Source organism: Cyanistes caeruleus, chromosome 13 (assembly GCF_971803275.1).
Source record: "Cyanistes caeruleus chromosome 13, bCyaCae1.hap1.1, whole genome shotgun sequence".
NCBI lineage: Eukaryota > Metazoa > Chordata > Aves > Passeriformes > Paridae > Cyanistes > Cyanistes caeruleus.
This window is the reverse complement of record NC_141713.1, coordinates 10,701,508-10,726,024: the sequence shown is the minus strand read 5'-3', so window position 1 is coordinate 10,726,024 and position 24,517 is coordinate 10,701,508. Positions and strand designations below refer to the sequence as shown.

Here is a 24,517-nt window from a genome sequence, read left to right as displayed (position 1 = left end):
ATTTCACAACTGCTAGGCTGTAATGATAATGACCCACCTGAAGCCATGCTTGTACACAGACATGTATTTTGAGAGTTTTCACCTGCAGAGACTATTACATCTGGCTGTGCATGCACCTCCCACAGGTGCCAGGAAGATCTACAGACTGGGAACATAAAATGCCATTATTCTTCAGCTGGCAGGCTTCAGTTGATTTTGTTTCAGTAGAACATATTTTTATGACAACTCCACCAAGAGTGTGTACCCCTGTTTCAATTTCCCTTTTTGATTTAGTTGAGAAATGCATAAAGTAAATACATATTACACGTTTTGGCTCTCTGTATTAGATAGATTATGTTACTAAATAGCCCCACCTCTCTGTTTTTATGTTCATATTCCCCAGAGTTGTTCCATCTTCCAGCAGAGATGCTAGAAATGTAGAAGAAAGCAAATAAGTGCTTTGGAACTATCCTTTACACACTCCAGAAACACAGGAAAACCAAACAAAGCATTTTCAGAACCTAGCAGATCAGAGTAAAACCTCTAAAGAAGCCTGTTTGTTCCACTTAGAATACTGCTGTTATACCATCTCTTTGAAATCATTGAAAGAGAAGCAGTAATAAAGCCACAGGCCTCAAAAGGTAGAATGAGAGAAGGTATTGTTAGTACAGAGTCAAGACTCTGTATTTTAAAGCCAGCCAAGCAAAAAGCTAGAATAAAAATTTATTTCCAATTAGCAGTGGCCATATCAGCATAGGGAAGCACCCATATATGCTCGTGTTTTCTAACTTCCAGCTTCAACTATGCTATCCCTGCACCCCATCAGCTCATTTCATTCACTGTGACTGTGCTTTTCAGGGAGCTCTGTATTTTACAAGACAGCTGAGCTTGTGAATGATGCAAAATGACACATTCACTTCTAAAATCAATCCGATATTTCCCAGTTGCTTTTTAAGGCCCCAGTGAATTAACTAAAAAGAGACAGAGAACAAATAATCAGGTAACCTTTTCCAAAATGTTATAATCTAGTGACAATGTGTTACACAAGCTTTGGTTTCTGTGCATATGAGAAAATTAAAAGTCCAAAGCATCTACTCTGTACCTTTTTTTTTAATTTTTCAGATTAAAAAGATAGAAATTATGTCAGAAACAGGTCATTTTCCTGAAGCTTTCCCTCCATTTGGCTCCCTAAAGCTACTTATTGCCTCACATATCCGACACCCTTCCACTTTTTTTCTTCTCATTACAGAGAGCACCATTAACACCATACAGTCAATGCATGTGGGTGAATTCAATCAGAGGCTGCTAGAAGCCAGCACTCAATTTAGAAAGAAGCAAGGAAAAGGTACAATTGACATTTGGTGGCTGTTCGATGATGGAGGTAAGGAATTTGAGTAAAATCATAGGGGGAGAGATTTCTCTATTACCAAATATAAAAACAGACTTGGGAAGTTGCATAAAGCTGGTTTTTATTAAACTTACATTATCAATTTTATGTCAGGCTTAAATAATTTAAAATTAACTTGCATCCAACACTGCTGAAGTGAAAGATGGAATTTTTACCATACAATGCATTAATTTGATATTCCTCCAATTTTCTGTGTTCTTCCAGGTCTAACAATCCTAATTCCTTACATTCTAACTATCAGGAAGAAGTGGAAGAACTGTAAATTAAGAATCTTCACTGGAGGAAAAGTCAATAGGATTGAAGAAGAAAAACTAGTGTAAATATAACTTTGTCTCACTTGTTTAAAGAGTTTGAATTAATGCTGAATATAATGCATATACAGCAGGAAGCTGGGCTTTTTCAGCACAACTGGTTTGTTGTACTGTGGGAAGCATGAAAAAAAAATGTACTTGATTGAAAGGTGTTAAGGTTATGGCATAGCCCTTAAGGCTGTGCAAATGGTGATTACCAGAGGAAACTCACATCCAGCATTTTTTCCCATTAATAGCTCATATTGCCTTCTCTGAGAAGAGCAGTTGGCACTCTGTAATGAGAATATAATTACTTTTATGGGATTTACATGAGATTGTCCAGGCAACAGAAAGTGAAATTGCACATGAAGGTCTCACATGCAAATAGCATAGACGGATAGCTCACATAATTGTGATTAACTGTGGTAAAATATAAAGAAGTTAAAGAGCAAGTTAATCAACTTTAAGGCCAAGTTGATTTTAATCCGTGTTTTAAAGAAAGTCTAGATTTCATAATCATCATTTGCCTTTGAGCAAATGAAAGGTACTAATACAAACTTATTTTTATCATCACTGCAAGTAGGACCTTTCCTTCCTAAGCGCTTTACACATTATAGGCACAGCCATTTCACCACCAGTGGAACCAGCTCAATTTGGGACGAAAGTCAGTGATTGCTTAATAAAGAGCAGAACCACCACATAGAGAGTTAAAAACAACATCTCCAGCCAAAACTCCAGTGGCAAACAAGTGAGAAGGGTGCGAGGACATGAGTTAGAATCACCAGCTTCACTAGGATTACAACGCAGTAACTTGGAAAGACAGCTGCCACAGGATGTTCCCTTAAAGCAAAAAGGAACACATAAAGCAAACTTCACTGTAGTTCCATCACTTTTAAACAGTATCCTAAAGTTAATGTACTTCTGTAGAAGAGATTCCCAAGTGTTTATACAAACTAAGCTTATAACTGGGTAAAAAAAGCCCTAGAGCTGCTCAAGGACCTGCTGGGAAGTGTTCTCTGGTCCCTGTCCAGAGTCTTCCCAGTCTTGGCTATTCAAACAGGCTCCTGAACCTAGACCCTCCAGTCATCTGATTCTGCTGGAAGGAAGAAGTTTTGACACCAGATGAGATTTGTCAAAACATGACAGATTCCACAGAGGCAGTTCTGAAACCTGCATACACTGCTTGTCCCACAAAGGCCAGAGTAAACAGCATGATCAGGACAGCTGAAAAGACCCAGTTTGTCCCCAAGAAAACAGTGTATTCCTACTCAAACAGCAGCGTAATCTAAACATGACCTACCTGCCACGTGCAAAAGCCTTCAGAGACAAATCTGGGCTGGGTGATTCCTCCATGCCCTAGGTAGATCTAATACAAAATCATCCAAGAGCAATTTCAGCCATGCATTTTGAATTCAGAAGTCAAATTTAACTGGACTTTTACTGGCATATAATTCCCCAGATATTAAAACCTTTTCACAGAAGTTGAGATTTTGCTCTTTATCGTGCTCAAAAGAGGGACTGCCACAAGGGACACCAAGATTTATACAAGCAGTATGTTCTTTTTATATAAATACACTTTAAAAAGAGAGTAAACTCTCAGGTCATAAACAAATACGTATTTCTACCATGGTTTGCTCGTAGGAACTCTCTGATCTTTTCAAAATCCAAAGCTTACATACCAAAAATAGAAACAAAAAAGGAGGTGGGAAAAGGAAGTGTGGGGAAGAACCACAAGATCCCAGCTATGGTTCAAACAAAGGCAAAACTGACCTAATTAAACCTCACTAAAAATCTAAACTAAACCTATCCCCAGCACAAACATGCAAAAAACTATAAACTATTCCTTCTGCCAGCTGGGGCAAAAAACAAAGTATATTCTTTTATGAACATGTGTAAAAACAATGTGTGAGTAGATCAATATAAATTCATAAATTAAAAAGATGAAGAAGATTCTTTAAGTATTAGACATCAACCCTCTGGACCAAATTTTCACCAACACAAGCACTACCAGTATTGTAAAACTCCATCCACAGCATTCTGACAGTAACAGAGTAACAGAAGCCTTCTGTAAGTATTGGAGAATTCTGACCTACTACATATTGAATATTCTTCCTTTTTAACTCAAGCCTTTGGGAATACTTAAAGTACCATTGTTTTCCCAAAATGTAAACACCCTGTCCTCTGTCTGCTATTAATTTCTTTTTATTTTGTGATTTTCATCAATCATCAGTTAAATGAATTATGCTACAGCAATCGTATTAATCTAGTTCTGTAATTGGAAATTGAAACACTCAAGCATTTAAAGTAATTTGTCATATAGTTAAAGATAAGATATAAAATGCAGCTGTCTTACTCTTTTACAAGTATTCTTTGATATAAGGCACTCAGAAGTACAGTGATAAAAAACTGTCTCTTTTGTTTTCAGGATGGCTTCACTCCTAAGCAAATTCAGAATAAAATTTGCTGATATTAATATCATTTGTGATATCAATATAAAACCCAACAAAGAGAGGTAAGAAGCATTACCAAAACCCAGTATTTAGCAGCCAGCTTTTATCTAGAGCTTATTTCTTTTATGTTGAAAATTAAAAACAAAAACAAAGCAAAAAACAAACAAACAAAAAAATCACAGCACAAAAAATAACACTATCCTTCATTGTAATAATTTTATAAGTACCAAGAGCAGGAAAAAGAAAATCATCTTTTAATAATCACAGCTTAAAGGGTCAAAACCATGTGTAGTCTTTTTATGTTGTAAAGACTAATTAGACACCATACTTACAAGCCACTAAGTTTAACAGATATTTTATGATGACTTCTAATATTTATTTAAGTTGCAATAGGCCCCAGTAAGTCATAGTTCTCCTGTAAACTTGCCATCTCGTCAACTCAGCTTTCTGGGTTTTACAATAAATTCGTGACATTTTTCCGGTAAAACACAAGCATACTTCTTTCTCCCATGAGGACAATATTATAATACTCCCCTCTCTCAGATATAATGAAGGCTTAATAGTTTTTAAAATTAACTTATCTACAGAATTAATATTCATAAGCAGAGGTTAGGAAGTTGGTAAAACAGTGCTCAAAAAGCTCCACCTCTGTGTTAGCTAAATAAAAAAAACCAAGCCAAAACTTAAAGTCCTTGCTTTTTAAAACATACCTCCATAGAAATCATCTATTTGTTCTGCTAATGGAGACAAAAGTATACAGCAGGCTGTTCAGAGAATAACTGAATTCTAAATTCAATTCACAGCATTGCTCTTAGTCTTAAAACTCCTCTGAAAATGTGCCCACCTTGCTATATTCTCTTCCATCCCATCCCTTACTCCAACCAAAGTCTTTCCTCTGAGTTCAAGTGCAATCCCAGGTTAGGCTCTTAATCATTATGTCTCATTTTTTTACACACAGAACTTTGCAAAAACAATACAGGATTCATCAGGGTGTCTATGGCCCATTTTGACTGAAGAAGTGCAACTAAACAATATAAAGATTTTCTGACTATAGATATCTAAAGTCCCCTTTTTAGTGGGATCTCAAGTAATATCTTTTAATCATATAAAAAATTGTGCAATACATATCTTGTTTTTCCTCCAGTAAAATACAGAGATTTTACATAGATAAAATCTATCAAAAATAATTAATATCTGGCGTTAATATAAAAACCACACATTTTCTGCATCAGCACTATCTGAACTGAACAAGTGAGTATTATGCCAGACACTTGCTAGACAGACCACTGTATCTCTCTTCCAGCTGGCACCCCATCTATTTCATTAACAGTAAGAGGATTATCACTATTTTACATACTGAAACAGACAGTAAGGATGTTGACAAACTCTGATAACTTAGGAACAACAACACTAAATGCTGCATATCGTGGCCTTTAACCCATCTCTTGGTTTGCTGGCCATACAGCCAAGGCCAGCCTATGCCAAGTCTCCACTTCACAGTGAGGCCTGTCAGCACCAAGTGCTCAGAGAAATATACCCACATCCACACAAAAGGAATTCTCTGAGCTCTCTGTGGGATAGTAATTTTCAACAATGGAGAAGCAAGGAAGTACAGAAGGACAATAAGGTTCCAGATCAAAACATTCAAAAGTTCAAGGAACAACTTGAAATTTAGAAAGTCTGAACACAATTCTGAGTTCAGATATAGCAAAAAACCTACAGTGTTTTCTTTAGGTCCTTGTCTCAGGCAATTTCTATCACCTGTTTATCCATTGCATTAAAGCCATCAGTAAAACCATATCAGTGAGGTGATTGGTCCAGCTAGTGCTGAAACAATAGAAAAATGTTCAGTATTCATAAAGAGACCCATATTCATTGCTAATATTAGTAACCAATACACTGCAGTTTGGAGTTACTTTAAAACTCATTTCAGTATTTTTACTAAAACCAGGACAATGCAGAAAATTCTCTGCTAAATGCAGTGTTTAATTATTCTCAAATAACCTTTTAATTATCCTCAAATAACCCAAACATACAGAAGTGGCACATACTTCTTGGGGCACAATGTAGCAAAGAATAGTTAAAGATTTTGCATGTTTTTCAGCTATAATAATTATCAGTGAGGCCTGTCATACACAGTGACTGTGAAGTAAGTTAGTGAGTTCATACCCTGCAGCAAGACCTCCTTTGTAATTCCTGTTTCAGCTGGAAATTCTTTGAAGAGATGATTGAACCATATCGCCTCCATGAAAGCTGCAAAGATATAACAACTGCTGAGAAATTAAAGCGAGAGAGTCCATGGAAAATTACAGATGCAGAGCTGGAAGCATTCAAGGAGAAGGTAAAGCCTCACCTATTTTTTCCTTATGTACCTTTTCTTACCCTCCAGGTGTTTGAAGTGATTAGTAAGAAACAGTGAAATACCAGATATGGCATTAGAAACATGGCATGTACAAACCTGTATTTGATATTTACAGATTGGCTTTATATTGTAAACACTGCAGAGGTGTGTTATGATTACATTATTGAGCTCTCTCAGACCTTGGTATGTTTACACAGTATTTTCCAGGCTGATGAGAAGCTCTGCCCACATCAAAGCCAGACAGATGAAAACCACCTCTGAACCAGAAGCCAAACAGTTTCTGCACTGAGCCTGATCTAATTGGGTCTGCTGAGGTTTATTAAATGGCTCCACTGTTTTGGAGCCTGAATCTCTTAGGTGCGGTTCCAAACATTCACCACTTTGGGCAATTTAGAACTTAATCCAGACACTTCAACTACAGCAAGAAATTTCTCCAAAGGCAGCATGAATTCTTACCAGAATGGCAGAGTGAAGACTAAACCAGTCTGCCATGGAGAAGCCCTCCTGCAGTTCAGAGGAACTTCAAGGCTGATGCTGGCTGATCCACTGGGTGAATTACAGATCAGTCTGCTCTTAAATTTGTTGGAAAAATACCTTTTTACCAGTGAACAGCCAGGCTTCATCAGGCCAGTGACAAAAGGATGGAAATTCTTTCACCCTTAAGAGACAAATTCTCACAGAGAATTAATCTAGCAATTTTAGTTATGCTTCCTGTGGAATTAACCTGAGTACACTGGGACTTTAGTTATCTCCACTTTATGGCACTGATAACTTCCTCAGCAGAGCAAAGATTGCGACTCTGAGCTCAGAGCTGTCAGAAGTCACAGCCTGACATACTAACATAAGCAGAAATCAATGGTGATTTAAGCTAACACACTATACTACCAACTGCAGCAGCTGGGAAGCAGACTGATTGCTGACTGTATTACCCTCTTCATGGAGCTGATAACAGCAAAAGGTTATTGTAGTTAGCTATGGGCAGAAAACCTTAGAATTATTCTCACCTTAAATTATCAAAAATTGAGAGTCAGAGCCCATAAAACAACTCAGTATAAAAGACAATAGGAATATAATCACAGACACTTGTGTGCAAAACCAGTGAGGATACAAAAGAAAACAAATACCTGATAAAGCTTGGTATTGCCTAGGCCACTAATTAAGGAATCAGAAAAATTCCTCAAAAGTTGAAAAGAGTCAGCAATACAAAAATGGCAAATTACTCTGTAAAACAAGAGCAGCAAATAGTTTAGTTTACACATCTGGAAAGACATGGCCCTTATCTTCAAAAGTAGGGCAGTTCTGGGAATTTTACAGAGGACATTAGAACACATTTACAATTCAATAGAGAAAAACCTGGCAGCACAGATAAAGGGTGATGTTATAGTATGATTCTCATGAAGTAACAGCTGGCTAAATTATATGGGTTCTTACCTATATAACATGTACAACACTGAAATTTCTGTAGAGGAGGAAAATTTGAGGTATGAATGGAGAAAAAAACCTGCTTTTTACTTTCTCCAGGGAAAGAGAAAATAATTTACAGAATCATTTAAGATACATCTACCTTACACAAACCTGCCCTGGTCTCTTGCTCCCTGTGACTTGTTAAATTTTAAAATTTTTGAGAGCTTGAACTTGACCATAAAGTAAGTTCCGTACAAAAAATAATCCCTATCCCCAGGAAACTTTAGGCAGGGGTGAACCATTAGAGTGGCCCTAATGTAATTATACAAAAGTGTGGCTCAGCCTCTTATTTTGCCATTGCTGAGACTCTGGACACCAGAGCAGACCTGGCTTCCAGTGCTGCCAAACAGCAGAAAATCTTGCAGGCAAGGGGGAGTGTCGAAGTCCGTAAGACACCAGAACTGAGGATCACTGACCTAACAGATCTTTTTCTTTTCCCTGCTGTGTTTTAATCAGAGCTACCGCCAAGTCCGTCTGAATGAACTCTTACAAGAGCATTCGAGAGCAGCCAACCTCATTGTCCTGTGAGTTGCAAGATTTTTGATTCTAAGAATATTGTGTAATGGGATTCTGAACTCAAGCTACAGAAACCCTTGTGCTAATTCACTGAGCACAAAAGTAATCTTTTAAGTACCTTCTGGAGGACTTGCATCTGGACTGATGGTTCTCTGTGACTGCACTGAATGTGAATCTTTCCTGGTGATGAAGCAATTGTACAAAGGAAAAGAGGCCACCAATAAAATTACCAAAAAAAAAGGCCCTTTCTAGAATCAATTTTCATTTACAGACACATTTTTATACACAGCTCCAATAAATTAGCTTGCACTTGTGATACACAGATAATCCTCTACACTTCTATTAATTCAGTCTCAAAAAAAGGGGTGGTCATGTAATGCTTACCATAAATTGACCCATATTTTAAAACTTCCATCTCACAGTAACTGCAGATCAGAAAATAGGCTGATGGAGTACAAAACTGTGCATGTGTTGCATTTTTATCCTTTTTAAAAAATTATACTATGTGTGAGTTTTATGACCCCAAAAATATTCTTTACCAATCACAAGCAGTTCATGTCCAATACAATCAGATGAGCAAGGGTTTGCAAATTAAGGTCTTATGATATTAAAACAATCTTGCAGTCTTGTAGAGTAGTATATGAACAGTGATGTTCTCTGCTTAGTATTTAATGAGAAGCTTGGGCTACCCTTGCCTTCATAATGATAATTTTATTTTTTCCTCTGCCCAAACAGGAGCCTTCCTGTGGCAAGAAAAGGAGCAGTGTCTGATTACCTGTACATGGCTTGGCTAGAAATTCTCTCCAAGAACCTTCCTCCAATCTTAATGGTCAGAGGCAACCACAAAAATGTACTGACTTTCTATTCTTAGAAAAACATCACTGCCTGGAATATGTCTTGCTTGATTCCAACAGCTACATTTTTAATGGCAATGGTTCATCAAAGACACACTAATTTAATACAAATCTAAAACTTTAATAATTGACAGATTTTTTTTCAAAAATCCAAAGCAACACAGCAAAGTACTAGACCAAAAATGTAAATGGTCCCTGCTAGTGTTACACTCCAGTACAGGCAAAAGAAGGAAAATCTACCTATGTGTCATATGAGACAGCAAATACTTTGAGCACACAAAGAAGAAATTCTTCTGATTTTATAAGGTATTGAAAAAGTTTTTGATATTTATCCTAGAAAGCAAAAATTAACTGTGATAATACACAAAGCATTAAATCTCTAAATAATTGTTTCAAATTGCACCATTATAATTGCTAATGGGCACACAGTAGGATTAAAATGAAATGCACCAACTTGTGAGACAAAAACCTGTATGGTATCCATCAGGTGTAAGTCATGGACTGATACAAGTAGAATACATGCAATGCTTTTTGATTGTAATAGTGCCAAATTAAGACCTATGCCTACAGCAAAAGCTTTTACCTAAAATGTTCTGCTAATTTAAATTAATTCAAAAAATTCTGATTTAGAGACAAACAAACAAAAAAAAAATAGATCTCCAGAAATATGGTCTCTATTAAAAGACTTGATAATGCATTTTCAAGCTCTGACATGCAATGGATTGTGTGATTGAAATAATTAAATGTGGTAAATAAATTTCACCAAAAAATTAGTAAAACTCTAGATATTCTGACAATTTTTGCTATGAATGTTAGAGTTAGTACAATCTGACATTATATGCTGGGATAATATGTACAGTGATTTATGTGATTAGAAAATAACAAAAGCTCATTAGCTGAGTTGAATGCCTTATTTTTGATTTATATAAAACATTTCTCTCTTTTGTGACTTTCTAAAATAATATTAATTATACACTAACTTTAAATAAAGGCAATTCATTACTTTGTGTCATTTTTCTATTTTCTACTCTGCAACATTATGGTATTTTATAATTTCAGCTGTCAAGAAAAGCAGCTTCTCTTTTTAATGGGTAAAGCTATATCCTACGTGTAAGCATTATTTAAATTAAAGACCATCAAGAAACATTGGCTAATTTATTTTCTGTTGTCCTGCAACTCCTTTGCAGAGACCAACCAACATCTAAGACTCATGAAAGCCAGGGAACCCTGAATTTTACTAATTGTATATTTTAAAGCAGGCCTCAGCTTCCATCTTGCTTGAATTATTAGAATTTAACTTGTAGTGGATTTAGCACTCCATCTCCAAAAATGACAAATATTTAATATTCATATTTTTTCTGAGATCAACAGCAGCAATTCAGCAGAACATGGTAATGTCGCCCAGTAATCCATGCTTTATTTTCTCCATCTATTAAAGGCAGGATATTAAATATTGATATTTTCTCATAATGTTCTTCCTTTGCTTCTTACACATTTACAATCAGGCTGAAGGATCATTTTACAATCTAACTGCATTACACAGAAGTTTCCTCCATATACCAGACTTCCTCCACAACTCTGAGCCAACCAAAGCTCACATTCTGCACCTGCAACACAAGGAGATTATTCTCATCCTTCACAGTGACGTCAGCAGTGATACTGGAGCTGGTTACATGCTGGTTACATGCTTGCAGTTCCTTGTAGAATTGTAATGGTCACCATCCTGTCCACCTCACCTCACACACAATCTGAATGGCACCCAGCCAAAGCCAAGCCTTTAGGGAGGCTCCACTCAGGCTCTGTGTGTTTCTTATCACAATCTACACAAGAACCTTAATACACCTCTGTTAAGCCCTTTAATTATGTACACGACTGGGGATTGTTTCCTAAAGATTTCTAAGTACTGCAATTCTCAGTCTAGAGGGAACATTGACCCAAACTGTTCTGGGGGACCTAGGCAGATCCAAAAAGAGAATGAGCACAAAATGAACCAGCAATGGCACTTTCAATAACATTCACACTTCTCTCTCACAAACACACTTCTGTGGGCATTGCAAAAATAAATCCCAAGAGATACCTTTCTAAATAAAGTCATCAAAAACTAAGTACTTACATATACATTTCTATAAAATTTCTTGCTTGCACTACAGTGATTAATTAGAAGATGTACCCACACAACAGTGTAATGGGATAAACTCAGGATGCAACAGCACTTAACTACCTGAAGGTGTTATTTCCACAAATTCACAAGTAATTTAAACAAAGTATTTTCCTAACAGCTTCTACTTCCTGTTCCTCACCATAATTTCTGAAAGTGTGTGTACCAATTTGGAGAGTATACTAATTATTGACTATCTTAAATTGCAACTTTGATTGCAAAATATTGTTAGTCCACCTTCCTCATTTCCAACTCTGTAAGAGACACTTCTTTATATAAGTTATGCATAAAACAACTGCTGAATTTTAGTCATAAAGTTAGTAACTAAACCCTAATTACATGTTTGACATATCTAGGAAAAAATACAGCTATAATGCTGTCTAGCATATTTTTAGCTTATATCACACTACCAATTCCACAAGTTTATATAATTTAGGCTGTATTTGGTCAGCTGTGACAAAAGCAAGCATAGGTAAAGTGACCAGGGACATTTAAGTGTGAAAATACCATTGCTATGAAGCAAGAACAAAGAATATCTTGAATTTTGTTCAAAAGCCTAGGTATCCTGCACAGCTAAGCTTGTGCCTAAGGGCCTGTTAAAATGATATCATTCCTCTCATCAGTGAATCTTACCTTTCCCTCCTAATGTTAGTGGAGCTCCAACAGGTATCACAGAAGGCATTTCATCATAATTCAGAGACTACACTTGCCTTAAATCTTTTTACGACCACTGGCAAGTTGCCCATCCTGATCACATACCTCTAAAGCACAGTCCAGATTATGCTGTCCAGAACAGCATTCTTCCAATGTGCCTTTCACTAGATTTTTCAGTCCCCAAGAGATTCTTTTTGAGGGGGTTGTTTCTTTGTTTTATTTTTAAATCAGCTACCCAACAGTGCAAGTAGAAAAGCTACCTAACCAAAAAGGCACTGCATTGTGAGGATAAACAACTGCAACTACACTACAAAAATCACATTGTTATCCTACTTCACACTCAAAGGAGTTTCCACTATATCTTCATCATCACAAGTACAAAGCTCCAGCCACCAGCATAGGAAATTTCATCTGTCTTAAACCTCTGCAATTTTCATTACATCTTTGAAAAGTCCTACCAAAAGCTTTCCTTGATTAAGCAATACTAATCCTCAGAAAATGTAGACATTTCTCATTTTTTCTCTCTTTTTCTCTAATTTCTTGAGGGATTTCAATATCTTTTCAGCAAAAGCAGGTTCAGCAACTGATCAGCAGTTTACAAGCAAGACATGTCAACAGGCAACAGGTATCAGACCTCAGTTGTACATATGGGGCAAACAGCTACAATTAGTTTTCGTTACTACTGACTCTTTTAACTTCCTTTAGCTGTTTGTCCCTTCCCCTCAGGCAAAGATCCCTGACCTATCAGCAAAGCTGAGGGAACAGAATGCTGGTAATCCTTAGTACTTTCATTTTGACATTTCAAGGGTCTCCCTTAAACTTCTCCCTCTGGTTGTGGGGCTGTCATTGGACTTGAATGAAGTGAGTGTGGATCACTCCAAGATCCTGCTCTCGCTCCCTTGCTACCTCTCCAGCTCTTGGCAGCAGAGCAAAAACCTTCAGTGCTGCAGCTCTATGCTAAATGAGTGACTCATCCCTCAAGGTTTTGTAAGCCGAGGTTTTTGCAAACGTTGTGCTTCAGCAGTTCAGGCAACTGCTTAAACATCTGTTCATGCTGGTACCTAGGGCACAGCCCTTTGGCAGCTGTGCAAGCCATCGAGACCATGGGGCCCGCATTGCTGAGGGAACACCTCACACTGGCCTTGACTCTCAAGGAAAAATGGAAACAAATACACTGAGTTGCAACTCACGTTCTCCACAAACAAGTGCAATAACCCACAGTCATGCCACTGCTGGAATTTCATCAGAGGAAATTGAGTTTCAAACAAAATCAAACACACTAAAGTTGTCTGAAACAGAGTAAAAAGAAATGGCAAAATTCCACAACCCCCATGCTGTACTGCAAACACGCAATCAAAAATAAAGTTTCATTATAAACAGGCAACATCATAACAGACTTTTTAAATTACAAACCTTAATCATTGTGAAAGGGACAGCTGTGCTAAGTAGGAATGGGGTGGGAAGTCATTCTTAAAGCTATGGATTTTTTCTTATAAAAATCTTCATTTTAACACCAAAACTTCAGTGGAGAGAATTTTATGGCTATTACCCCTGAAAGAGGCTCTGTTTCCTTCTGTGTACAACAAAGCAGCTTCTACTCCTGCTGTCAGTCCAGACAAAAAGATGATTTCACTTTATCTCAGTATTGTTTTTCAAAGTCAGGTGGAAATGCCCCATGGAAAGCAGCACTAATCAGCGATCAAGAATGCAGGAAGGTTTACTGACTATCTACAGAGTGAGCAGCACATTCCCAGAACCAAGGTAAACCTGGTTTTATACTTCCAGCATAAGTTTGGGGGAGGGGGATGTTCCCTTTGAAAAGATCTGGGAAAAAAAACAAGTGTCAATCAGCTGACTCCTTTGTCCTTCATAATATTTTTGGAGGAGTCCTCCTATTATTCATGGGCTTCCAGGCTACCTCAAGTACAATTTAGAACCCAGCCTACCTCACCAAGCCTGGCCATTTATAAAATCGGTCCTTTTCTACAGTATAATGTAGGATGCAGTCATAAACTCTAAAAAGCCCTGCATGTATATATAAATATTTACAATTACATATTAGTTTGATACAACTTCAATTCCTATAAACTTCAATTTTTTGATAGCTTACATTAGAAACTATAAAATATTTTAAGTAGTTTTTTCATGTGGATCTGTGTTACATACATATTCTCTTTCACACAGTCCATAGTATTTAGACTGAAAATACTGTACAGGAATAAAAGAAAGCCCAAATTGGGACATCCTTAAAAATACCTTTCACAACTGAACTGCAATGTGTAGTAAAGGTTTCACTGCCATCTGGCTGCATTTAGAAAATGTAACATAGCAAGGAGACAATCATATACACTTAAAGTGTTTAAAACAAAAATCACAAAGACTAGTTGTTTGACAAAATTGAGACCAACAAAAAGAATCCAAAAGTAATGTAGCAATTCTGCAGAGTGAAATAACTCTATTAGCCTCACCAGGGACAGTTTTGAAACTATGAATCCAATGGATAGTCTTTTCAGCCCACAGCAGAAAGGCATGGGGGAATTCAGGAAATTCCCTATTCCTAGGGATATAGATATGTCCCGTAGAATATATCTATATATCCTATATATATATATAAAATATATCTCCTATAGATATATATATATATATATATACTATAGATAGAAAGGTATATAGATAGAAAGACATAGGAAAACATAGGAAAAATAGGGGGGGAAATACATCATAAATGGAATGGGCAGAGGGTATTAAAGACAATAAGTCTTCTGTTCCAAGACAGAAGACCAGGTCAGGCCGAGCATTGACGTGTTTTCCCATCCATCCCATTGTCAAAAATTGTTCTTTTCATAAGGCAAACGCTTCTTTCTTGGCCTGACCATTTATAAAGGAGTCTCCTTCTGCCTCTACTTTCAGCGTGCTCTAAGATCCGCTTTAATAGCAGGATTCGACTGGATGCTCTGCAGAGGGCCCTCCCATCCCCAAGCACCCCGTGACTGTCGGAGGACCGCGGCTGTTTGCAGGCCGCCGGGCTGCCCGCCGTGTTCGCCCTCCCTGGCTGTGCCAGGCGGGAACGAGGGGCGGCCCCCCGGCTCCTCTGAGGGGGCCGGGACCTCCCGCGCCGGCCCCGGCCCCGCCCGCCCGTGCAGCCGCAATCGCGTCCCCCGGCAACGCTGCGCGGCCCGCGGGGTCCGCACGGCAGCCCGCAGCAGCGCCGCCCCCGCGTCCCGAGGAGCGCCGTGGGCTGGGCTGCTGCCTGAGGGGCTGCGCCGGCAGGTAGAGCCCGGGCAGGGGGAAAACGGAGCACCGGCGCTTCAGCCCGCACCCCGTGAGCCGTGCGGACCGCGCCGGGGAGCGCCGGGCGAGCGGTCCGATCCATGGCGCGTTTCCCGCACGGCGGCGGCGGCACTGTGTTAGCCCGATGCCTCCGGTGGCTCCGGCAGCCCTGCAGGCGCTGTAAGGAGGGGTGGAAGAGTTGCGGGGCAGTATATGCTGCCCAGCCCGCAGCCCTCAGGAGATTTGGGGTGGATACACGCTCTCCAGCCGCACCACAGGCCCGTTCTGCGCCCCTCGGAGGGCGCCGGCTCCGACGCAGTGGCTGCGGTTTGGGGAGACGGGGGAGCCCCGTTTGGTACACGCGGCGGGGCCCTCAGGGCGGGTGCGGGGTGCCCAGGAGGAGCTGGGCGAGGCCATTCTCACTGAGGGGGTGAATGGGGTTGCGCCGCGCCCAGAGAGGCCGCGAACGGGCCTGTTTCCCCCCTTGCTCCCGCCCCCGTGGGCCGTGCCGAGTTCTGGCGGGATTTTCGGCGGGCGGGTGGCCGTCCATCACAGCGTCTTTCCCGGTCCCTCAGCCATGCCCGCCTCCGAGGCCGTGCCGGAGCCGTCCCCCAGCAAGAAGCAGAAGGGCTCGGGTCCTGGAGAGACCTCCGCGAGGCTCCGCTTCACCAAGCTGTCCGAGAATGCTTTCACCCCCTCCAGGGGTTCCCCGCGGGCTGCGGGCTACGATCTGTACAGGTGAGGGTGGGTGGGGGTACGGCACCCGGGGCGGGAGCCCGCGCTCGACGAGCCCTGGGCACGGGACTCCGGCGGCTGAGAGGACCCTCAGGCCTCTTGCGAGCTGAGCCCTCGGACAGTCTTGCTGGCCATGCAGGAGAAGAAGCCGGAGCTGACCTAGTCGTAGCTCCCTTACTCCTCCATTCCTGACCATTTTCGAGTGTCTGTGGTCCAGCCACGTTACAGCATTAATTTCATCAGGCACAGGATGCAGTCGTTGGCTAAAAGTCAGGCTTGACATAGCATCCAGAATTGCTGTTGGTGCTCCCATTGGCCAGGTTGCGTTCCTGTTGAAAAGAAAAAATGGTAGTGCACGTAGGCCCTCCTTGCCAGCACTTGTGCTTTTCTGCTTTCCCCTTGGCTCCGGGGTTGCTGCCTACCAAAGGCCTTGCAGCAGTTCGATAGTGCTCCTAGCTGGAAACCACGTGGGTTGATGTACAAACTTTGGATTGTTTGAATTAATAATAGCCCTTATCCAATGTCTTTCACTATGTGCAGGAATACCTGTAGTTAGACGTGGTTATTTGCAGTGCTTCTGTGATCAAGTCACTAGTTTTGAACGAGTGAACTTTGCTGCCACCACTTCTAACTTAACTTTTTTAGTATTACATAGAATAACCAGCATTTTTCTTCCTTCACCTCTCTGACTTCTTTCCTGAAGACTTACTGCATCACATTTTACCCTTTTTCTCTTTTTATCCCTTTTATCTCACCGGGTTTGTTTTTGTTCTTGTTCCGATGTTGCACTGTAGACCTGGAAAAAGACTGTTTTATAGAAAGCCTTTCAGTGCTTCCCAGTATTTAAAAAACAATTCTTTGTCAGGGTCAAGATATAACAAGTGTTGTCACCACTGCTTTTCATTAGGCCTCCAGTTGGGTAGCTTCATCAGGTTCTTAAAATCTTTGTAGTTCAGAGTTCCCAGGAGAATCATGGGAATCACAAACTGTCAGACTGCTTAGAAATTGTTACCTAAAAGTTAACTTAATAGATTATTAATTTTAATTACAACTAGTTCATCTGCTCGTAGATCTGCTTAAGTAGAAAACTTAATCAGACTGTATTATTCATAAAGTTTCTGGTTTTGCACAAAAAATGCAAAACCACATTCACCTAAGGGTTACTTCAAAGTTACACTTGTATTTTTTGTCTATCTTACCAATTAATAAAACATTTCAAACTGGCAATTGCAGGAGTGTCCTGTTCAAATGACGCTTCTGGAATCTTAAACTAGCACCATCAGAATGGCAACATCTTTGTCTTTTAGGATCTTCATTAAATTTTGCAAATCTGTAAATATTTGTTGTTTAAATTTCATGGTGTAAATGCCCAGGCAGATAAATTCTGGGTAATTTTGTACCTTAAGGTACAGTAAAGAAACTTTAAAAAATACTCTATATAAACTAGTGTTTCTTTCTTTAATGTAGCGCCTATGACTGTGTGATACCGCCGATGGAAAAGGCTGTGGTAAAAACAGACATTCAAATAGCACTTCCTTCTGGATGCTATGGCCGAGTAGGTGAGTACACAGCTGTCAAAAGGCTGCAGAGTCATTCTAGAACAGGTTTGACACCATCTTCACATTTAGATTCTGCCTAAAGCTTTCAGGATTTGTCTACACAAAAAAGGGATGCCACGTGACTGTGTGATTTACTAAATCTTGTAGTAAAGATTTTCCTGTTACCTGTTGTCAGATACATTTGAGGTTTGGTGTATGATAATTCTTTAGTCAAGTGACTAAAGGATGATCAGCAAAAATGCCTGTATTCTACATACAACTTTATAGGCTCTGCAGTAGTTCATTATTTCTCTGCAGTTTCAGAATTCAAGTCACAGAGACTAATAGGTAATGAACATACAGAAAATGCATCCCTGGATGTTTAAAAATTAACCCAGAGTACCAGTGCAGTAGAATTTAATTACATATTGTGACAGAATAGTTGAGAGAACCTGTACATGATATTCTGTTTATTTTGTTCATTTTTTTATCTGAATTATGTATAAATTCTTAAAATAAAAAAGCACTAGCCACCCCAGTGAAAGAACATGATCAGAGTTTGCCATGCCCTTTTATGTAAAAGAACACATGCATTTCTCTTATCCCAAAGAAAATTTTGAAGATAATATAATTTTTAGCTCCTCATTACAGTAGGCTAAGTAAAATCCAAATCCCCACACATAATTTATCTGTGTATAATAGTGCTTAGGAAATTGCTTGCCAAATATTTTTTTTCTTCCTAACTTAAATGGATTGACCTAATATTCTTCTGAGATGATGCTGATCCAATGGTAGTCACCAAAAATAAGCCAAGACAGTCTTGGTCAGCTCTAGTTGCTTTCGTTGGAGAAACCTACTCTGCAATTGCAGGTCAAATAAAGATATGTTTCCATTAATTAAAGATTGCAATTTTATTGCAACAGCCTGTTGCAGCTGTTATTCTCTTTAATATATATGTAAACTCTTGCAGTAATTCCTGTAATATGTTTATTTTGAAAAGACTGGAAACAATTGTTATTGCCAAGACTCTGTGCAAACACACTGTATAACCTATAAATACAGTCTTTTTAAAGAAACAAATTTAATACTTTAAAAAAAATTATTTTCTAGCACCACGTTCTGGTTTAGCTGCAAAGCATTTCATAGATGTTGGAGGTAAGCTTTTTGTTCTTTTTATTAAGACTTGGTAAATATTGATCACATTGTAACATGCAAATAAGTTACGGTTTCTTGGGTACTCTGTGAAAAGGAGATGCCTGGGTAACACCTGAGAGAAACAGGTCATCATAATTATGTTAAAACTTGCTTAATTATAAAAAAAATACCAATTTTTTAAAATACTAATTGTATCATACTTCTGTAGGCAGTGCCTGCCATAGAAGTTATCTTTTGACTTGGGCATTAAAGATTACTTCTTATATGCTGGTTTCTCCCGGGTTTTTAACCAGTAAGTTAACTTGTAAGTTAGGAAGTATTTCTAAATTTTCAAAACTCGGGATACTCCCAGTGTTACTAGGACCTGAATTAGGAAGCTGTTCAGAAATACAAGAGAAAGCTAGTTTTATAGCCTTGGTACTTGAATATAGCTGTCTGACAATCATTTCCTTACAGCTTTGATTCTGTTACCTTGCCAGAAATACAGGGTTTGGATCTGTGCAAATCCATAGCTCTCAAATGAAATGTTAGAGTTAAGAACAGATTTCTATTTGACACTGAAAGAGCTGAAGTTAGCAGAACAAATGGAGCCTGAATTTAGTCCAGCTGTCTTGATTTCAGATAGGGTATTACTACTAAAATTAGTAGTAGAGTGGTAAAGCATTTGACATGTGATGGTGTTTTTTAGTTCCTTTTGCAAGACTGATTAGCATTTTTAGATGTGTCAGTATTTGCATATATATTGTTAGTTGTACATCAGAAGTATAAAGGATGTCATTATGAGATCCTGAAATCATTTATTAATCTAAACCTTATCTAATCTAGTTATCTCACACACTGATATTTACTAACTGGGTACCTCTGGAAATTCTCATGACAGCTGGTGTTATTGATGAGGATTACAGGGGAAATATTGGTGTGGTACTGTTCAACTTTGGCAAGGAGACGTTTGAAGGTAAGTGTTAAGCCTGGCAGAGTCTGTTTTCAGCCATCTGACTTGGGAATGAGAAACTAATTTTTTCTTTAAAAGTTTATGCAGAAGTAGAACTAGCTAGGAACATTTTTCTTCTTTCAGTTAAGAAAAACATAGATACTTAATAATGTCCTGTCAAGGGAACATGAAAAGATTCTATTCATAGCAAATTAAGCAGCATGCAAAAAACCGCCCCCAAAACCACCATACCACCACAAAAGCAAACCAAAACATCTCTACTTAGCTAAGCTTTAGATTCACAGACTGTATTGAAATGCAACTTTGTATTAAGTTAGTGCTTTTCCCTGAAAAAAAAAAATTAACTGAGCATTATTTGAGAAAAAACTTCACAAGAATCCTGGGAAATACGAGAAACAAAGACAGGATTTTCCTTTTATTATGCTGTCTTTCTGCAAAAAGTCAGTTTTACGTTTCAGTGCCCAGTTACAACATATGTGCTTTTGTGGCCTCTTCTGCATCTTCACAAGCTGTTTGTGGAAATCCTGTGAGCCAGATTGGTTACTAGTGAGAAATCCTGTTTTCCTTTTTTCAGTTTGCCCTTTTGCCCCCAAATTTCTGAGTCTAGTTCAGAAAAGGAGCTACATTATCCATACATCTGTCTCTCCATCTCTGCAGTACTTATGCATAATGACTTAAGATGCCAGAGTATGGCAGCAGGAATGACTGGAAAGATCTTGAGCCGATACAGCTGCTGACGTTCACCTTAGAAGGACCAAACAAAAGTCTATCTTAACTTGTATTTTTCTGGGTCTGTTAACATCTGTTTAGCTAAGTTTCAAGTAAGCATTTTCATTTTTACTGTATTCGGATTCTTGAAAGGAGGTCATCTAAAGTCTGTATTCATTGTTCACCTTTTTGAAGGAAGTAATAATAAATTAACTTCTCTGCAGTTAAAAAAGGGGATAGAATTGCCCAGCTCATCTGTGAACGCATTTATTATCCTGAGCTAGAAGAAGTTGAAGTAAGTAGCCAAAAGAAAATGTTTCTGCTTTTTTCAATGATTATTAGTTTAAGATACTTGTATATAAGATGAAATTTATTATATAGATAAGTACTTGGCTAAAATTACTTTCAGTGCTAAAACTGCATAGCAGCAGTGCTGCCTGAATGAGTCTTGATTCTTTATACATACTTGTATGGATTTATTTTCTTTTTGATAAGTTTTCAGAGTTTTTGTGAAACAGTTCAGTATATACTAGAAATGGTTGTCTCATAAGCATTTGTTTAAGCTTGTACAAAAGATATTCTAAAGTGTCTCACATACATTTTTTGGCTTCTTAATAATAGCTCTTGTTACAACTAAATGATAGACAACATCTCTTGTACAGAAACAAAAAGCAAGTTAAGGAGTTAAGGCACTAAATCAGCTTATCATAATTGATGTCTTTCAGACTCTGGATGACACAGAACGTGGTGAAGGTGGCTTTGGCTCTACTGGAAAGAATTGAAAATTTACTTGAATGTGCTTCCTTTTTTTTTTTTCTTTTTTTTCTTTTTCCTTTTTTTTTTTTTTTTTTGTTGTTGTCCTGTTTCTAAATTTTCATCTTAATTAGAAGTAGGATTTTTGGAGTACATAAAAATATTTCAAGTTTTATTGAGACTTCTCCCTATCTATCCTCCAGTGAATTTGTCTGCATAATGAGGAAATATGCATGACTGGCTTGACTTACTAGTTGATGGCTTATTTTTTCTTTCAAGATGTTTGGTCCACAGCAATAAGATCTCATTGCTTATGTGGCATTTATACTGTAATAAATGGAAAAATAATGATTTTTTTTATTTTACTCACCTAAACTACAACAGCCAATTGTTCCCTTGCCAGTTTTTGTTAGATTTCTGAAAGCTATCTTCCATATGGCTCAGGATTCATACTGAGAGCCTATTTCATATCAGTGACAGTATCAATAGAATTTTCCACTATCGCCCCTAAATTAGAGTAAGACAAAGATATTTAATATTGCATCCTCTATAACCTGTCCAAATACTTGTGTTTATGTTCAAAGCCAAAGTTCTGACTTTGATCTTTAGCTGATCTTCAAGTGACCATTTTTTCAGCTCTAAGTGGCTATTTTTCCACTTTACATAAAAGAATTAGAAAAGGCTCTGAGGCTCTCAAACACTTTTTTCCTGCAGCTGTCTGTTCTTTAAGATTTTCTTATCTGGAAGATCACAGTTAAGAAATACTGTGCTTGAAGTTTTAGCAGTGGAAAGATGAGCCCTTTGTAGGCTGGTGTTCATACTGCTCATCTGCTTGGTAGTTTCAGCTCAGGGTAATCCTGTCAGTATTAGTTTCATGTTCTTGTCTAGGACTGTTTTTAGTGAAGTAGGCCTGAAGCACTACACATTTTATGCATTTTATCCTGCCTGCCCCTGTAAGGAGCTGGAAAATAAAGAGCAATGTGACAGCATTCAGATCCCTTCAGCCATGGGGATAGGCATTACACTGGCTTGGCAGTGCTGAAACGAGTAGATTTATCTTTGTCTAAGGTAGAAGCCTTTTCCTCTTAAGTGCATGATATGCTGATCAGTTGTTTTGCTGTTGGTCCTTACCCCTCATCACAACACTGTACTTGTGTCTGTACCCCCAGACAGACCATCAGGAGCAGGCACACACTGCAAAAGGCCAGTGTAAGCAAGGAGCACATCATACCAATGCAGTCTAAATCAAAGTAACAAAATGAGAATCACTTTAACTAAAAATTACATTGGGCTGATAACTATCACTGACCAGATCCAGGCAAAGCTACTCTTTAATTCAGCTACTCTCATCTGCAAGAGAAGTTACAAAGAAAAAGAAAAGCTTGAAGAACAATCTTGTGGAACATCCTCTGCGTAAATGAAACATGAAACTAATTTGTTGGGTATTCCTATCTATAGCTGAAAGAATAATTTTTCTGCAAGGAAAGGAAAAGGACATTACTGACTAACAATCTGCTTCTTTTTTTAGAAATTGACTTGACTTGTTACAGGGATAGAGAAAATCTGACCTTCCACCCCAGGTGAATTTGGGGGAAAGTTGAGATGCTTGGCCCCAGATTTATCTCCATGTTTTGAGTTCTATTTTGAGGTCTGAGAGGGTTCTATTTTTTGGTTTCATCTGCAATATTTATGATAACCTTTATGTCCTTAGAAAGGCAGAGGATCATAAGCTGATGAGGGTTTTGAAGAAACATGGGATTCTTATACAATTCCTACCACTTGAACTCTCCACTTTTGGATAAAAATCCTAAGCCAAAAATTTTGGCAGTAATACCACTGCTACCATTGAGCTTTAATTCTTTCTTTCCCCCAGAATTTTAACCTGGTGTTTAGTAGTTGAGAATTTAGGCACAGCTTCCTCAGCTCAGCTACTGTTATATTACTCTATGGCACGTTAGGAATTTTTTATCTGTTTAATGTTTTCTAGATCAGCCACTAGATGGCACTTAAAGCCTGCTTTCTTTTCCACTTCTTTTTCAGAGGTATTTTTCAAAGATCTGTTCATCTATAATTAAGAGTTGATGACTCCCACTGGGACTATGTTGGTGGAAAGCAAGATGCAATATTTGAGTGAAAGCAGGCAAAAGTATAACCATTAAAGAGGGAACAATGACTATAATTTAAATAAGATTTGGGTGGTTGCAGTGTTTGCATAATCCCTCCTGGCATGCAAGAGCAGTTGAGAAGCCTGTGGCTTTTCTCTCCTGCTGCGTTTCAACAAAAATGGAAAATTGTAATGAACAGCAACATTTTTCCTATCTTTCGTATTCACTGTGTTCTTACTCTCCCTTCATTCCTTTAAGTGGAATGCAGTCTACTTAAGGATTGCACTGTAATGAAAGTAATGTATAGTCTGGTAAACTCTGCTTTGGATTTTCTAAATCGGATGCCTCTGGCTGCAAGTTCAGGATATAAATTAAAAATTACTTAATACACATTAACTCAGTAAGGACGAGTGATATATAGTAACCTGAATTATGTAAATTAAGGTTCCCTAGTTTCTGTATTGGTTGCTATTCCTGTAATAACACAGTTTGGATTTTGTCTTCCTTCTTGTATTTGTCTTCCTCCTCGCCTTTTATTTTTTAAAAAATTTTTGTTGTTATTAAATAACTATCATTGTATTTTGGCTTAAAGATGGTTAAGTAAGTTTTGGTATTAAGTAAACTTCTATGACCCTGCCTATTTCCTGTCCTGTCAAACCTTTCCTTGTAAGAATAACAGTGTCCTTTTATTTGGTGGAGTGTAGCATGATGTTTTTGGCAGGCCCAACATTTTTGACTTGCATAAATTTGCGACCTCAAGTGCAAGAAAAGTGAATGCTTGCTTCAGTACCTCATGGTTTCTGCCTAAAAAGAAAAGTGTCCACATCACTAACCATTACAATTTCTGAAGGAAAATTATCAGCATACTTATTCCACCTGATTGCACATGACTGCACTTCCAAAGAAAAGAACCAGAAATAAAAATAACTATTTTGCACCTAGTTATGTAAGTTACCGAAAGCCTGGAAATATAGGGCAGACTGTACTGCCTTCCTGGTTTCTAGAATTGGCACACATGGCACTTCCCTCACTAACAGCTATTTGGCAGTCTCTACCTCAGTAAGGATGTGATTCTGCAAAGTGTAAATTCAGGTCTGCTGCTGGGCAAAGAATGTCGTTGCATGGTTGAAGGTTGCAGGATCAGGTCTGAAGTTAATTTATGTAAT

At 38.4% G+C, this 24,517-nt stretch overlaps 2 protein-coding genes and 1 long non-coding RNA gene across 9 annotated transcripts in view; 2 read left to right on the top strand and 1 right to left on the bottom strand.

Moving 5' to 3' along the window:
- Positions 1–10,325, top strand: part of SLC12A1 (solute carrier family 12 member 1) — a 47,464-nt gene extending 37,139 nt beyond the window's left edge. For all 4 annotated transcript variants that reach the window (XM_023934000.2, XM_086848388.1, XM_023934001.2 and 1 more), the window contains 6 exons: positions 1,229–1,360; positions 1,592–1,703; positions 4,103–4,189; positions 6,333–6,468; positions 8,410–8,477; positions 9,205–10,325. In XM_023934000.2, coding sequence (XP_023789768.1) covers positions 1,229–1,360; positions 1,592–1,703; positions 4,103–4,189; positions 6,333–6,468; positions 8,410–8,477; positions 9,205–9,340 — 671 coding nt within the window. In that variant the 3' untranslated portion in view covers positions 9,341–10,325. The remainder of the gene's footprint in view (positions 1–1,228; positions 1,361–1,591; positions 1,704–4,102; positions 4,190–6,332; positions 6,469–8,409; positions 8,478–9,204) is intronic.
- Positions 1–15,590, bottom strand: part of LOC111934118 (uncharacterized) — a 54,744-nt gene extending 39,154 nt beyond the window's left edge. Inside the window, exons 1-4 of one of the 3 annotated variants that reach the window (XR_015275616.1) lie at positions 15,009–15,228; positions 7,614–7,710; positions 6,297–6,380; positions 38–145 (exon numbers count right to left, since the gene is read on the bottom strand). This is a non-coding gene — a long non-coding RNA (uncharacterized LOC111934118). Of the gene's footprint in view, positions 1–37; positions 146–6,296; positions 6,381–7,613; positions 7,711–15,008; positions 15,229–15,454 lie in introns of those variants that run through there. The other 2 variants (XR_015275617.1, XR_015275618.1) reach the window with 2 other exon arrangements.
- On the top strand, positions 15,173–23,991 carry DUT (deoxyuridine triphosphatase). Of its 2 annotated transcripts, none has more exons than XM_086848392.1 (7): positions 15,173–15,405; positions 15,981–16,143; positions 17,608–17,699; positions 18,789–18,833; positions 19,714–19,788; positions 20,718–20,788; positions 21,219–23,991. In XM_086848392.1, exons 2-7 carry the CDS (start codon positions 15,983–15,985, stop codon positions 21,273–21,275), a joined length of 501 nt encoding a protein of 166 aa, XP_086704518.1. In that variant the 5' UTR covers positions 15,173–15,405; positions 15,981–15,982; the 3' UTR covers positions 21,276–23,991. The 2 variants fall into 2 exon arrangements, with proteins under 2 accessions (XP_086704518.1, XP_086704517.1); XM_086848391.1 differs by having other exon boundaries at positions 15,309–15,585.
- The last annotated feature ends 526 nt before the right edge of the window (positions 23,992–24,517 follow it).